The following is a 13,851-nucleotide window of genomic DNA, read 5'->3' as shown; positions in this document are numbered from 1 at the left end:
TGAATGAATCAGTAATAGTGTCAGTATCAGCTTCATTCATTTAAAACACAGAGAATAAAGCAAATTTTTTGCTATATAATGTACTTTCTAGCTAATCTGTGGGTTGAATGAGACAGGACTGGTATGCAATTGGTCTAATTAAAAAACTGCATCACAGTGGGTACACAAAAGCCTCTTCTGCGTAGTTAATTGTCTAGAAGACATGTCACGGCTAGTAAGCAGAAGAGGGAGATGTAAGGAGAGCAGAAGAGATGTAATGTGTGTGGTGAGGACGTAACATTCGCTGCTAAAATTTCAGAGAAGCTATAATTTCGGATCATCTTCAGCTGTTGGCAGATCCAACACGGAGCAGAGCACCAAGGGGGGAAAAAGTCACCTGAGCCGTCCTTTGCCTTGGCTGTGAGCTCTGTGCTGTGCCCTTTGCCGAGGAGCATCGTCAGCGTCGCGTTAGTGTGTGCGTGTGGCTTTAGTTCTGCACCTTGGTGGATAAGTTCAGATTAAATGGTATCTTAAAACTGACCTTAGCGATTCCTTTAAGGACAGTGGACCAAACCAGCGCTGACAGTAGTGCTAGCAGCAAGGCAGTGGTGCAGTGGGATGCAGGCTACAAGTTTGTGATAACCCAATTCATCATCAAGTTCCAGTAAAACCTCCGCCGTTGTCCTACATTCTGCTGAATGCCACTTTGCTTGTGACATTTAACTCTTGTTAGTAATCCATACTTTGTTTTTTAACTTCCAATATGTAACTTAGATAGTAGAAGAAAATCTCCAGGTATTTTAAAGCCCTCTATATCTAGGTATGTTGCATATTTTTAGACCATGTGTTTGAAGTGTTCAGGTTCCCCTGAGCTGTGAAAAAGGGCAGAAAATGGGGGCATGGTGCTAGCAAGGCAGATGTAGTCCATTTAGTATGCAGAGCAGGCGCTGTTAGAAACGTACTTTCAAAGGAATGCACAATGTGTGTCTGCAAGCATGCGTCAATCCAACTAAAAAAATTTTTGCCACCTTACATTTGCCAAAGTGGTTGTGTTTTCCTTTCTTTGAAAGCTTGGCATTCATTGTGTTCAAACAACTTGGAGCTCGCTGCAGGATAAAGAACTGCCTGCTTAGCATGGATGAGGGCTTTCTGTGAGCTAAGCTAGAGAGGCAAGCTTAAAATCCTGGCATCTTATTTTTACGAGGTATATCACGGGCAACTGCAAGAATAGAGTCCACCAAAAACCAGTCCTTGGTGCTTGTGTTTAGTAAAGGAGATGAGTGGGTCCCTCTGTAAGGTGGTACTTAATAACAGAACATGGATCAAAATCAAATTATACCAAATAGCAGAGTAAAATTGGGGTGATGCTGTGAGGAAGTTAAGGTGGGTTGGTTTGTGCTTTTGCAATATAGATTTGTGATGCTACACCATATTGATTGCATTGGTAGGTATAGCTTTTAGTAAAACTATTTGAAATGAAAAAAATCTCCAGGTACGCTAGGCCCTCCATACCCACATTTGTTAAGTAATTTGAAGTCCAGGTGTCTGGAGTGGCGAGGTAGCCCTGAGATGTAAAATGGGGTAAGAAATGAGAGCCTGGCGTTAAAAAGGCAGATGGCGACATGTGTAAACAAAAAACAAAATTTGATGTTTGGAAACGATCAAGGTATTTAAGTTTTTGTTCTGATAATTGCCACGGTACGTTGGCATTTGCAGTTTCCAATTTGTTTAGCTAGTGCTTTGTAAAAGCGTGATGGGATGTTTCAAATCATGCTAGCTCGTGTGGCCTGAAAGAAACATCTCTTTTCACAAGTCTAGCCAGAAGAGAGAACGGACTCAACAGAGCCTTGCTGGCCATGTACCCACGGTCAGCGTATTGCTGCCCTAACGAGTTTCAGACTTTATTTAAAGAAAAAAAGCTACACTTTCACTCCTTGCAGCCGACAAAACGTCTTCTACAGTTTCTGTGACCAGCAGTGGCACGTTCATGTATTTCAGTAGGGAGCTGAGGAAGGTGAGCGGTCTGACTGAGGCAACGGCTATCAGTTCCCAATTTACAGGGATGGCTATCGGGTATTTTAGATGTAGTCCCTTCTCTGAATTGGATCATTTTTGGAAGAGTTGAAATAAAATTAGTGCAGGCGGCCTCACTCACTGTGGAGTCCTGACCTTCATATGCTTTTATATTTTGTCAGAGTTTCTGCAGGTAATGCAAACCACTGATGTGTCTCATTAATAGCTGCCTGGAGAGCTGAGGCGTGAGAGCCTTTTTGGAGCTGAAACGCCTGCCGAGGCCTGTCAAATATCCGATGAAATACCCACTGATGAGTATTTGGTCATGCAGCTTACGAATTCGTGGGCCTCAAGCCACAGAAAACTTTGGACCCAACAACAACCAGATATTTAGTTTACTAATTTTTTTCAGGTTCTTTTTCACCTGGTAAAATCAGCTGAAACCAAATACGAAACCCAAGGCACCCCTGCAACCTCATCAGCACTGAGAAGCACCTAATTTCTGTAGAGGCTCCAGGCTATTTGCAGTCTCTCGTTAGGTGCTTCCTTGCGTCCCACACGGAGGCCCGTAACCCTCAGGCATATGGGGTTTATAAATTTTGCCCTGTGAGCCTCGTAAGGCTTTCCTCTTAGAAATTTTTGGTGATCATACGGCAGGGTGGCTGAGTCCAGGAAATAAGCAGTTTGATCCCTTTGCTGAAAGTTCAAGAAAGGGGCTGGGTCCAGCAGTCCAGGAGCAGAATAATTAGGATCCATTATCTCACGCAAACAGGATCTCCAAAAACCACTTCTTTTCCTTCGTGAAAAGATTTGTACACTGGTTTTCCTCACAATGGCCCAAACGGTTTTGTGAGTGCACGGAGGTGGAATACGTGTGTCACGCATATTAGAGGATATGAGCATATGGTTTGTTGATAACCAATTCTTCTTCAATTGACCTGAAGAATGCCCTACTGGGGAGAGCATTATGAACTAATGATTAGATTCAAAGCTATTCGTGATTTAATGGTCACATCAAGTGCCAGTAACCTTCTGCCCTGCTGTGTTTTTATGCTACTTTTACCGTCAGTAATGTTTAAAAAAATAATAAAAATAAAAATAATAATAAACTGGCAGATGGTGTGCTCATCAGTTTCCAGCACTGAACAAATGGCTCAAATTAGTCATAGGGTGGAAATCGAGAACAGGAGCCTTTTACCGCTTGCTCAGGGGCACACCAAGGATGATGACCGACCAGCAGGATCAGAATTATTTGCCCAGGCGGATTAGAAATGAGCAGGTCGTCGTTCTGGGGGCAGTTGCACCCTGGATGGTGTGAGACCTGCCAGCAGCTCTGGTCCCATCAAGGCAGGGATTTCGGCAGCAGGGGCGATCCTCGGCAGCTGGCACCGCGAGTCCAGGCTCTTTTGCTTGGCATTCTCCGTTCCGCGTGCTACGGTACGCAGCGCAGCAGCCTTGCGGTGCTGGGACTCGAATGCTTTTTGTCAGCTCCGTCTGGCTCGTGGTGTTTACATAAAGCTCGAGGAGGAGGAGAGTCCCTTTGGAAATAAAGCGTACTGTTTCATTGCTCTCTTTAAAATGCCCGAAAGCAGTGCAAAATCTCTGGAGTGAAAGCCCTGCACCGCCACAAAATACTTGTGGGATCCCGGGGTAGCTGCCAAAAGTCCTAGTTATTTGTAGGAGGCAACTGAGAACGCTGCTGAAGCGTTAGCCTGCAAAAATGCATCAGAAGCATTTTTACATCTGTCAGATGGCTACTGCTAAACTCTCCACGTATGGGTGTTCATATGATCCTGTTTGCAAGCTGCCCTGACTCAGCTGAGGGTGTGTTTGGCTTCTTGTTGCTGTTGAAGAGAGTGGTAGGCACTAGGAGACCTGACTTCTTCAAAGGAACTCTGCGAACACCTCTTCTTACGAGTTTCAGACTTAGTCTTTTTTTTTTAATGATTTTTTTTTTCAGATGAGTATTGGTTAAGCACTGAGAAATGCCCTGAAGCAGGTACTTATAAATCTAGTTTGATGTTAGGTCTGACCTCAGTTACAGATTTCAGCGTGTGTGGATGGATGGATGGACGGATGGACGGATGGATGGATGGATAGCACGCCTCAAAATCAATACACAAATGCTATCAATCAGAACAGGTGGACATCAGAATATTTTCCAAGCAGTCATTGACAGAGGAAGGAAAAGCATCAGAGTATATTGAGGGATTTCCCTCCTCTTCTCTGTTCCTTAGGATATTAACTTATTAAGGTAGATGCTTTCAGTGTCCCAGGAAGGAGGTTTGGTTTTGTTTTTTGGTTTTTTTTAACTGAAAGGCAGAGCCAACAGTAACAGAAAAAAATGCTTCTTTATTTCTCTCTGGAAGTCAGCATAAATAGATGGACAGCAATACAAATGCTGTGGCTGAAACGAAATAAGTCCCGATTCAACAAATTGAACATTATTTGCTTGACTAACTCTCGTTCTTTGCCTGATTGCCCAGGAAAAGTCCCTTGCTCTCCAGGCTTATCTCCAGCGCTGTACGAGGAGCCGGATGAATTATCGGGACTGGAAAGGGGCAGTTATGCTACTTTGATGAATTGGCTATGTCCAGCAGTGGAACAAGGCTGTAGTTTGGATTGGCAGGTCCGATAGCTCTTTGGCTTTATTTTTATTATTGTCTCCTCCCCTCCAAAACAGCCTCTATCATTGTAGAACGCTACAGCAAAAACATGTCATTCCTCGGATGAATAAACATAACTTGTATTGAAAATCTACTGCTTTGTTTTAATGAGGCATTGATCAGTAGGGTAAAGACCTCAACTTATCTGATGCCTTTGTGTTGTTTTGCTTTTGTTTTTTTATTTTAAAGTGCATTTATTATGTTAAAAACTAATTAAGAAGCAATACCTTAGAGAGCAATACTTTGAGAAGGAAAGCTGCCACATGTAAACAAGCATGTAAAATCCAAGAATTAAAGGGAAAACTTAAATGTTTTGAGCCATACTGACAGCAGAAACTGAAAATACTGAGATCCTTTTTCATCAATATTTTAGACTTTTCAGATCAAAAGAGAAAAAGGCCATATGTTGTGCAGTGCATGATTCAACGTCAGATTCAATGCGTGTTCCTCGGGAAGTTGTCCTCAGTTCGGGTGAAACGGTGGGGAGTGACCTAATAAGCTGCAGTAGTTGTCAGGTTTCATAAAAAACAAAACAGACTGATCAGAAAGTAATACGTGATGAGAACAGCAAGGGACAGGAGTCCTCAAGTTATTTCTGTTTACCTACAAGTGCATGCTAGAAGATTCATAGGTATTGAGGCTAAAAGGGACCTTAATATCTAGTCTGACCTACTATAAATCACAGGCCACAAAATTGCACTCCTTCTACCTTCATTTCCATATGTAATTTGCAGAAAGGCGGCCAGTTTTGACTTAAACGTACAAAAGCTGAGGAGAGCAGTCCTAACCAGTCCCCCTGTGTCTCCTTCAGTGTTTCATCCCATGATTAACCATATCTACTCAGTACACATTTAAAAAAAAAAAAAAACAAAAACCTCCTACATTTTAATACAGATGCGTTTTTCAACAAACTGCAGCTGTTTGAGATAGCAGTCCTTGTTTTGCCCTCTTGTGCAGCAGGTTAGTTCTTGGTCACTACGGCACCCTCCTCGTTTACCGGCCAGGGACTTGAAGACTTCTACCATTGCCGCTGCGACTTCTCCCAACGCCCAGCCCTCGCGTGCCTCTCGGCCCCGCCGCTGACGCCTGCCTTTTGTCTCCTTTCCCAGAAAATCCTGACCATGATCCCGACCGAGGAGGAGAAGCAAAAGATCCAGGAGGCACAGCTGGCAAACCCCGACGTCCCCTTGGGCAGCGCCGAGCAGTTCCTTCTCACCCTCTCCTCCATCAGCGAACTCTCTGCCAGGCTCCAGCTCTGGGCTTTCAAGATGGACTACGAGATAGTGGAGAAGGTGAGGGGGAAGCGGGGAGACGGGGTGGAGACTCTTGCGAGACTTTGCTTCATATTTCCCTGACCTTGTTATTATACGAGCCTGTATTTTGAGGAAACGGTAAACGGGGCGCTTTTGTTTCGGTGGCCAACCAGGAAACGGCTAAAATGATCCTTCGTAATCTGTTCCTTCTATAAAAGAAAATTAGAGATTATGTCTTCCTTCCTTTAATTAGTCAGTAACGATATTGAAACAAAGAAGAGGGCTAAATCCTTACCACATTTTCTCCAGATGATGTTATTGAGGAAGTTCTTACTTCAGAGCAGCAGGAATTTTTCTTTGGATAAAGATTGAATGAGGACTACAGTAATTCAGCCTTACATCGTGCAAATGACAGTATTGATCTTCCATCCATTTGAACTAAGGAAAACACCATCCCTTAAAGTTTTTTCTGTTTATAACTCTCTTGCAAAGTTACAAACAAAAGATAAGACATCCTTCAGGGGCGTTCTGTTCAGTTCAGTCACAGACAGTTGTTGCCACCTTCTTCGTGGATGGTACTTATTCACAGAACGCTGTCATTGGGTTGCCTGTCATGAATGATGAATCATGGACAAAAATTTCAAAATGGCAGCGTATAATTTCGGTGCATAGGTGAAACAGAATGAAACTGCGTAGGTGATTTTAGCTCCTTACTGACTTTCACGAGCTCTTTTGGGAATCTCAGCGCAGGAGCCTTCTTCTGGCTGCACTTCTGGGGCATACCGCATGCGTTGCTCTTCAAGCAGCTCTCTCCTGTATATATTAATTTTGTATGTGCATCTGTGTGCATATAGGTAGATTAAAAAAACAGTATAACTTGATGTGATATGGATTCTGAGAAGTGGGACATGCTTCTGAAAAAGCCTTGTGTTTACCTAGCTGTGGTTATTTAACAAGTTATACAGCAGTGGCTTGATTTGCAGTTGATACCGTCAAGATTACAATCTCTGCTTAATTTTCTTAGATTTTAGGAAATGGAATCGCTGTAATATTCAGGACTTTTTAGTTGTGACATTTTAATCTTAGACATTTACATTTCTGACTTGTAAAACATAAAATACTTGTGTCTGGTCTGAATAGCTTTTAACCAGTTTTTTGGTTTTTTACTCTGGTACAGCTATTTATTCTGCTTTGAGGTTACCACAAGGCTAAATTGTTCCTTTCACATAAGCTGAGTTAGCTGTAGCTGTTAATCTCTGCGTGTACCTAGAATTTCGAGCTTCCTCTCAAATCAAAAAGTAGCATTTGAAGCACTGCTAAAAGCTAAAGAAATTCTGATAGCTTTCCTATAATGTTTATGCCACAAAGTTAATGAGTTGCCAGCTAAAATCCATGTAGGATGGATGCTAGTATAAAATGTCTTAAATACCTAAATTGTTCAAAGAAGCGACTGCTGAAGATAGGACCAATATTTTTATCCCTGTTGAAAGGTAGATAGGCCTAGGTACAGTACTTACTTAAATGGTACAGGAAATAACGTACGATAACTCTGATAAAATAAGAGCAGCATGTGATAAGAAGCCTAGCAGATAAGCATCGATATGACAGACAATTTGGATCTTAGTTGGGTGAAGGGGAAGATACGGGATCAGACACCAGAGGTACAAGAGAGAGAGAGCAGTGTCTCCAGCAACAAAAGGTTAAAGTCAGAGTTTAAGTTCCAGGTAACCAATAAACACAAGCATTATTTAGGCTGAGGTAAGATACCATGAGCATATTCAATTAAAAAATGCAGTAGTTTGCATTAATGATTAGGACAGTAAAAGTCCCATGACCTGCTAAAATTCTTCTGTTCTCGACACTATGTTTTTGCAGAAGATCCATCTGTAAATGGGCAAACCCTTCATGAAACTTAGGTGCCAGATCACTTACCTCCACAATTGTCATTTTTTTTAACCCAGCATTTGCTTGATTTTTTTTAAATCTATTTTAAAATTAGGAAAATTCATAACAGTTCAGAATGCACTCATATTAGTTATGAAGTCACACATATATTTTATATAAGACATGAATGAACCTTACTGTTATTTCCATGCATCTGGAACAAAAAATTTTAGATGGTCCATGCTATCAAGGTGTGAAATACCCGAGTTGTTGATGTAAGGCTGGGGTTCTCCTTCATGAGACTCTTTTGCTAATCAGCCGAGAACAGAGTTTTGCCAAAGGTCTTGGCTCCATCTCTGACAACCTGAAAGGAAAACAGCATGAAATTGTTCAAGAAAAGGGTTAAGTGAGATATTGTTCATGTTGGTAGAACAGCTTTCCAGGCATAATGAAGGAAGTCATCTTTCTTGGATTGAATTTAATTAAGTAAAGCAAGTCAGGGTACATTTGTAGGGAACAGCCTCAGACTGTGAGGGGCTGAACTGGATGAATGAATACTCATTCTTTGCTCTTTACAGAAAATAAAAAAGGAAAACCCTTTCCAAATGATCTCTTTGATAACGTGTATACTGTTTTGAAATGTTAACATGTTTCTAAGGCTCTGGATGCTTACTGAAGGTCATCAGTGGAACAATAATTTTTCTCACCTTTCTTTTGGTATCATATTTTACAGGCACAGACAAAAGAGGTAGAGTTTCAACTTTAAATCTTCATTTTCAGACTTTTGATTGCTAGTTCTTTGTACTGAACTATTTATGATGCAGATGCTGTCAAATTTCATTATCTCAAAGGGAGTTTAATGGTCTTAGAACAAGGAATAGAATCTTTAGTTGTCCTAAATCAGGGTGGGGTTTTTTTCTTAAGGTCACTGTGGGCAAATATATCCTTATTGCTGACAACTTTAAAGGATCATAAATGAATATAAGCTGGTGTAGAAATGAGAATAGTAGAAATGATAAAGAAAAGGGCTTGCTTCAGTTCCTCTTCTAAGCAGAAAGATTACTCCTGACTCTAGTCTCCCTGGAGATACTGTGCTAGAGAAATAAGCGTTCAAAAAGATTCATTGCATCCGTATAGTTGAGTTCATTTGTGCATGTGCATCAAACATTTATCAGGCATTATCAGATGTCTCACAGCCAGAAATTTTGGACCAATCCTCAAATTTCATTCTAGCATAGTTTTTTAGGTGAAATATAAAAACACGATAAATAAGGATATGCGGTATCTAAGGATATGTGGTAGCTCTGTGTTATGTATCTGCCCGCTTTAGGTAGAAGGTGAGTTTTATAGGGAGCAAGAATGGGTATTTCATCTGATTATACAGTATGTAGCACATTGGGGTTTATTGCTTTTTAATGCTATACTAAAATAAAAAATAAAGAGTAATTATAAATGTGTAGTCTGTACAAGAAAGTCTAAGCTTGGATAACTTGCATGTAAATAGCTAAATGAAGGGCTACAGTATGGCCTGCTTTGGAAGCCTTTCATGCTACCTTTTTATTCACCCTCAGAATGTTTTAAATTAACCTTTTAGGAATGATTTTTTAACAGTTTGCAAATTGATACAAGTAAAATACTTCAAAAGCCTGTGTTTACAGCAGATGCAGAACAGTTTGATTCATCCCCATAATGCAGCAAAACAGACGGAATCACCCCTGACTTTAAAGCCACTCAAAGAATTCTGTGCAGCAGTTTATTGATTTTAGCTTAACTTGATAAAGGCTAGGATTATTTAGCACCTCTCCTCTGATGTATAAATTACTTTGCTCACTATGGCATCTCTTAATTTGTCTCAAATTTGCCATGTTCTTTTCTTTTCAAGAGATGAATTGTTCTCTAGCGACTAGCAATATATGTTTCCTTCATCTTTGTGCTCTTATTTATGGTAAAATATCACTACAGTTGTTGAATGGTCCATTGTATTTCTCCAAGAGAGTGAAGTTCTCGGCTATTTTGCCTCTTCGTCTAAAATAACAGCTTAATTTTGGCTTTTTGGCTCATAAAGAGCGTAATAATTTGGGAAAAGAATGCTGCTCACGGATGCTTTGGATGGCATTCGGAGATAGAAACAATGTGAACTGTTACTGTGCATACAAAATAAATAACCCTGGGCCTCACACAAAGACATAGAAATAAGCTCCGTCAACTCAATTACCCTCGCCCTCTTCCTTTGAACTCTCTGGTGTAGTTCACTTCCCGAGGTAATGGAACAGAATTTATGTTTCCAAGCCTTATCAGTTTACATACCTATACTCAGATAACGTGTGGATGGAAGATGCATTAAGTTAAAAGATTAAAATGAGACCACTTGTAAAGCTTGATGTTTACAGAGGGTTGGTCTGGGGTGTTTTTTTCAGCTTTAAAGTCACACAAGCACAAAACCATATCTAAAACTCAGAGGTGGCCATCATTTGAATAAAGCTTTAGGGTCAGGCTACAAATGTCCAGTCAGTTAGCATGCTAACTTTTTGTTTGTTTGTTTTTCAAAGATTAGAAAAAATAGCTATAAGAAGCTTTTTTATCAGTTGGGGCAGGGGGATGTTCATGCATCTAACTCAAATGCAGCAGCTAATCCCCAGGACAAGTAAGGCTATTGCACACATAAAGAAGCAACATTAGAAAAGTATTTTCTGTATTTTTTTGCTGTCCTTGCCTGTGATTTATTAGCTGGAACATGGAAGAAAGCCAGCACACATGGCCAGTTTGCGCTCTGCGAGACGCCGGTTCAGGAACTTTTTGCAGTAATTAATCTAAACCGTAGAATTAAAAACTCAAAGCAGCTATAGCCAACTGCAGCCTTCACTTTCTTGTTTCTGTTCTCATTGCAGGAGGTGGCAGAACCACTTCTAGACCTGAAGGAAGGAATGGACCAACTGGAGCACAATAAAACTTTGGGATTTATCCTTTCTACTCTACTAGCCATTGGGAACTTTCTGAATGGAACCAACGTAAGCCTGATGTCCCAGTTTTTTCCTTCAAAAAACAGAAGTCAAAACCATTATGACAGTTGCAACTGAGTATTTATTTTGTACCAGAAAAGTAATTTAGAAAACAGAACCAACTTTTTCATTTTATTCTGTGTCAGAGTGCTCTTTGTGTCTTTTAGCATAACCTGAAGGAAATGTGGAGCTAGGCACACTTCTGGTGTAACTCCCTTGAGTTTAGTGTGGATGCTCTCCATTCAAATTGTGAGAACTGTGTCATGAGTCATTTCACTGCAGATGGACTGATTTTAGGCCTACTCTTCAGCAAGTTAAAAATAAATAAAAGCAATAAGTTTCTTTTGTAGGATACTTCTTCTTCTTTCCCCTCTGCCCATACTTGGTAATCATTTTTGTCTACTGATCTGCATGGGAAAGAGTAAACATTTTTATTTATGATTTCTTCCCTTTTTTTTCCCCCTTCTAGGTCAAAGCTTTTGAGTTGAGCTACCTCGAGAAGGTTCCAGAAGTCAAGGACACGGTGCACAAGCAGTCCCTCTTGCACCACGTCTGCACTATGGTGGTGGAAAAGTTCCCAGACAGCACTGATCTTTATTCAGAGATCGGGGCCATCACTAGGTCAGCTAAGGTATGTGTAGTGGGTAAATATATATATTTTTTTTAAAAAAGAAATCCTCTTTAAAGTGAAACATTTCAGATTTTATTTTATTCTTTGATTTTGTTCCTCCCTAGTCACAGCACTTTTTATGAATGTGGATTCATTGTGTCATCACAACTGAATTTCAAAGACACCAGAACTCTCTCTTCTGAGCTTTATCTCTGTCTGTCAGGTGGTTTCCTCATCAAGGCACTAATAGGCAGCCACAGTGACAGCCATTTTAATGTTATATACATCATTAATGTATATAACTGTTAGGAACTATTTTCAGGTTAAAACTTTATTTGACCAGTATCTTCAAATACATTTATTCTGTGGTTTGAGGGGATCTCTTTTTTAAGGCAGATGCCTGATTGTATTTTAAGGTCAGTGGAAGGAATGAACTTCCTTGGTAATAAAATTGTTTCCAGAATGAAAGTATCCTTGAAATATTCTGTTTAACTTCTTTTCTGTCTTCCTCCTGACAATAATTTTGATGATTAGGAGTTAGAGAAGATAAATAGAAATAAAGGAAACTTGTGGCAGCACCTCTTTTTAAGAAGTGGTAATCCCTTGGCTAAAGCATAGGTCTGGTCAGTGGCTCAATTTGGTATGCAGATTATTTATTGCTGCTGCTAGCAGACATGATAGAAACACTGTAACCTCACTCTTGGAGCTCTCAGAGTGCGAGATATCATGGGTGACCCTTAAAAACAGTATATGATTTGATTAATGGGGTAAACATGACGGAGTATCATCAAGAGATAACAAACATGAAAATTCTGGTTTGGAGTCATGTCCCATGTGAAAATGGAAATAATTACAGCAGTTAATACTACTATCCATCTAGTCCAGTGCCTTGATTCAGACAGTGGCCAATACCAGCTGCTTGACAGGAAAGTACAAGAAGCTTCGAAGGAGGGGGAAGATGTCTCCTGGAAAAATCTTATTTCATGAGCCGTAATACTCATTATATGCATCAAATGGAGGAATGATTTCTTTTCCAAAAGACACCTTGTTTGGATATTTGAGGGAGGGGAACCCTGTATACGATTTTTGAAAAACTGCAAAAAATCAAATCTTAGTTTGCCTCCTAGCGCAGTTCTTGTGACAATGAATTCATAATTTAATTTTATCTACGGTTGGATTTGCCAATTTCAGAATTTACTGTCTGAATATATTGAACAGTTGAAACTTTTTTTATCTCTCTATTTTGTAGAATAACTTAGGTTGGAAAGGACCTCTGAAGGTCATCTGCTCCATCACCCTTTTCAGTGCAAGATCAAATTAAACCAGGCTGCTCAGATCCTTGTCTCAGTCTCAAATAATCCTTCGACATCTTTTTTTTGACACCATTTCCACACTTTGTCTCCATCTTACCTTTTAGAATGGGTTAAACAATAGCAAACCCAGTATTCCAGCCTCTCCTTATAAACGTTAGATGCCTACTATGTTCGTCAGTTCTGCTTGCGCTATCTTTTGTTAGATGTCCTGAGGTTTTCTTTGTGTTTTTTGACTGTTGCTATTCTTTTGACACTAGTCGTCTTTGGGCAGTTCACAAGGACATCCAGGCAGTCTCCTGAGCGGATCGGGCAATTCAGAATTCAGCCCGATGCACAAAGGAGTCCGATACTGCCTGCAGTGTGCACTTTATTGCGATCTACGGTAATGACCATGATCTGCTGAAGCAGATTTACTGCTTATCTCTCAAACCCCTAATTATCTTAAATCAGGACTAATCTGAATAATTTCTTGCCATCTGTAGATTTTACCCTCTCAGTGTGCTTCCTCGTTTCCAGATAACTTTGAAAAACAAAGTACAAACCATGAGACACCTGCTGTTAACCCTGTCATCAGATGGGAATCAATATGCGTTCCTTCTTTTCTTTTGCTCTCTTAACCTCACACTCCATAGGTAGACTCCCATGAGGCTCATGTAAAGATTTTGAAAGTCTGCTTTTCTTTACTTGCTCTTATCTGTCCACTATTTTATAAACATATTCAGAATCTAGTGATTATTTTGATGTATTAAATTTCCTGTTATTCATCCTTCCAGCTAGGTTACCAGGTATTGCAGTAAAGCTTGGAGCTCTACAGTCTCCTCAATCAGCCTTGCTGCTTTCGTAAAGATAGGTGAAGCTTTTGCTATCCTCTGATTCTTTAAGTTACTAAGTGTAGTGAAAGCGTACTCATTTTAGCCAGTGGCTCAAATTTCTTTATTTTAATGGCTGTCAGAATTCTTGTCTTCTGCTTGTTTACTGCTTTGTAAGATACCATCCTCCTCCAACGCATTTGTTTCTGCTAGCAAGTATTCGAACCTTGCTATTAGTTCATGTCTATTAAAAAAAGAAATATAGAAAAATAAAAGCAGGAGCCAGAAGAGGTTTCTCCCCAACATCCTCTGTGGTGAATTTAGA

At 40.2% G+C, this 13,851-nt stretch overlaps 1 protein-coding gene across 12 annotated transcripts in view; it reads left to right on the top strand.

Annotated features, from left to right (window-relative positions):
- FHOD3 (formin homology 2 domain containing 3) overlaps positions 1-13,851 on the top strand; it is a 392,512-nt gene that overhangs the window by 336,973 nt on the left and 41,688 nt on the right. For all 12 annotated transcript variants that reach the window (XM_049830455.1, XM_049830454.1, XM_049830453.1 and 9 more), the window contains 3 exons: positions 5,768-5,950; positions 10,684-10,803; positions 11,264-11,425. In XM_049830455.1, coding sequence (XP_049686412.1) covers positions 5,768-5,950; positions 10,684-10,803; positions 11,264-11,425 — 465 coding nt within the window. The remainder of the gene's footprint in view (positions 1-5,767; positions 5,951-10,683; positions 10,804-11,263; positions 11,426-13,851) is intronic.

This window comes from Accipiter gentilis, chromosome 27 (genome assembly GCF_929443795.1).
Source record: "Accipiter gentilis chromosome 27, bAccGen1.1, whole genome shotgun sequence".
NCBI classification, from domain to species: domain Eukaryota; kingdom Metazoa; phylum Chordata; class Aves; order Accipitriformes; family Accipitridae; genus Astur; species Astur gentilis.
This window is presented reverse-complemented; position numbering and strand designations above follow the sequence as displayed.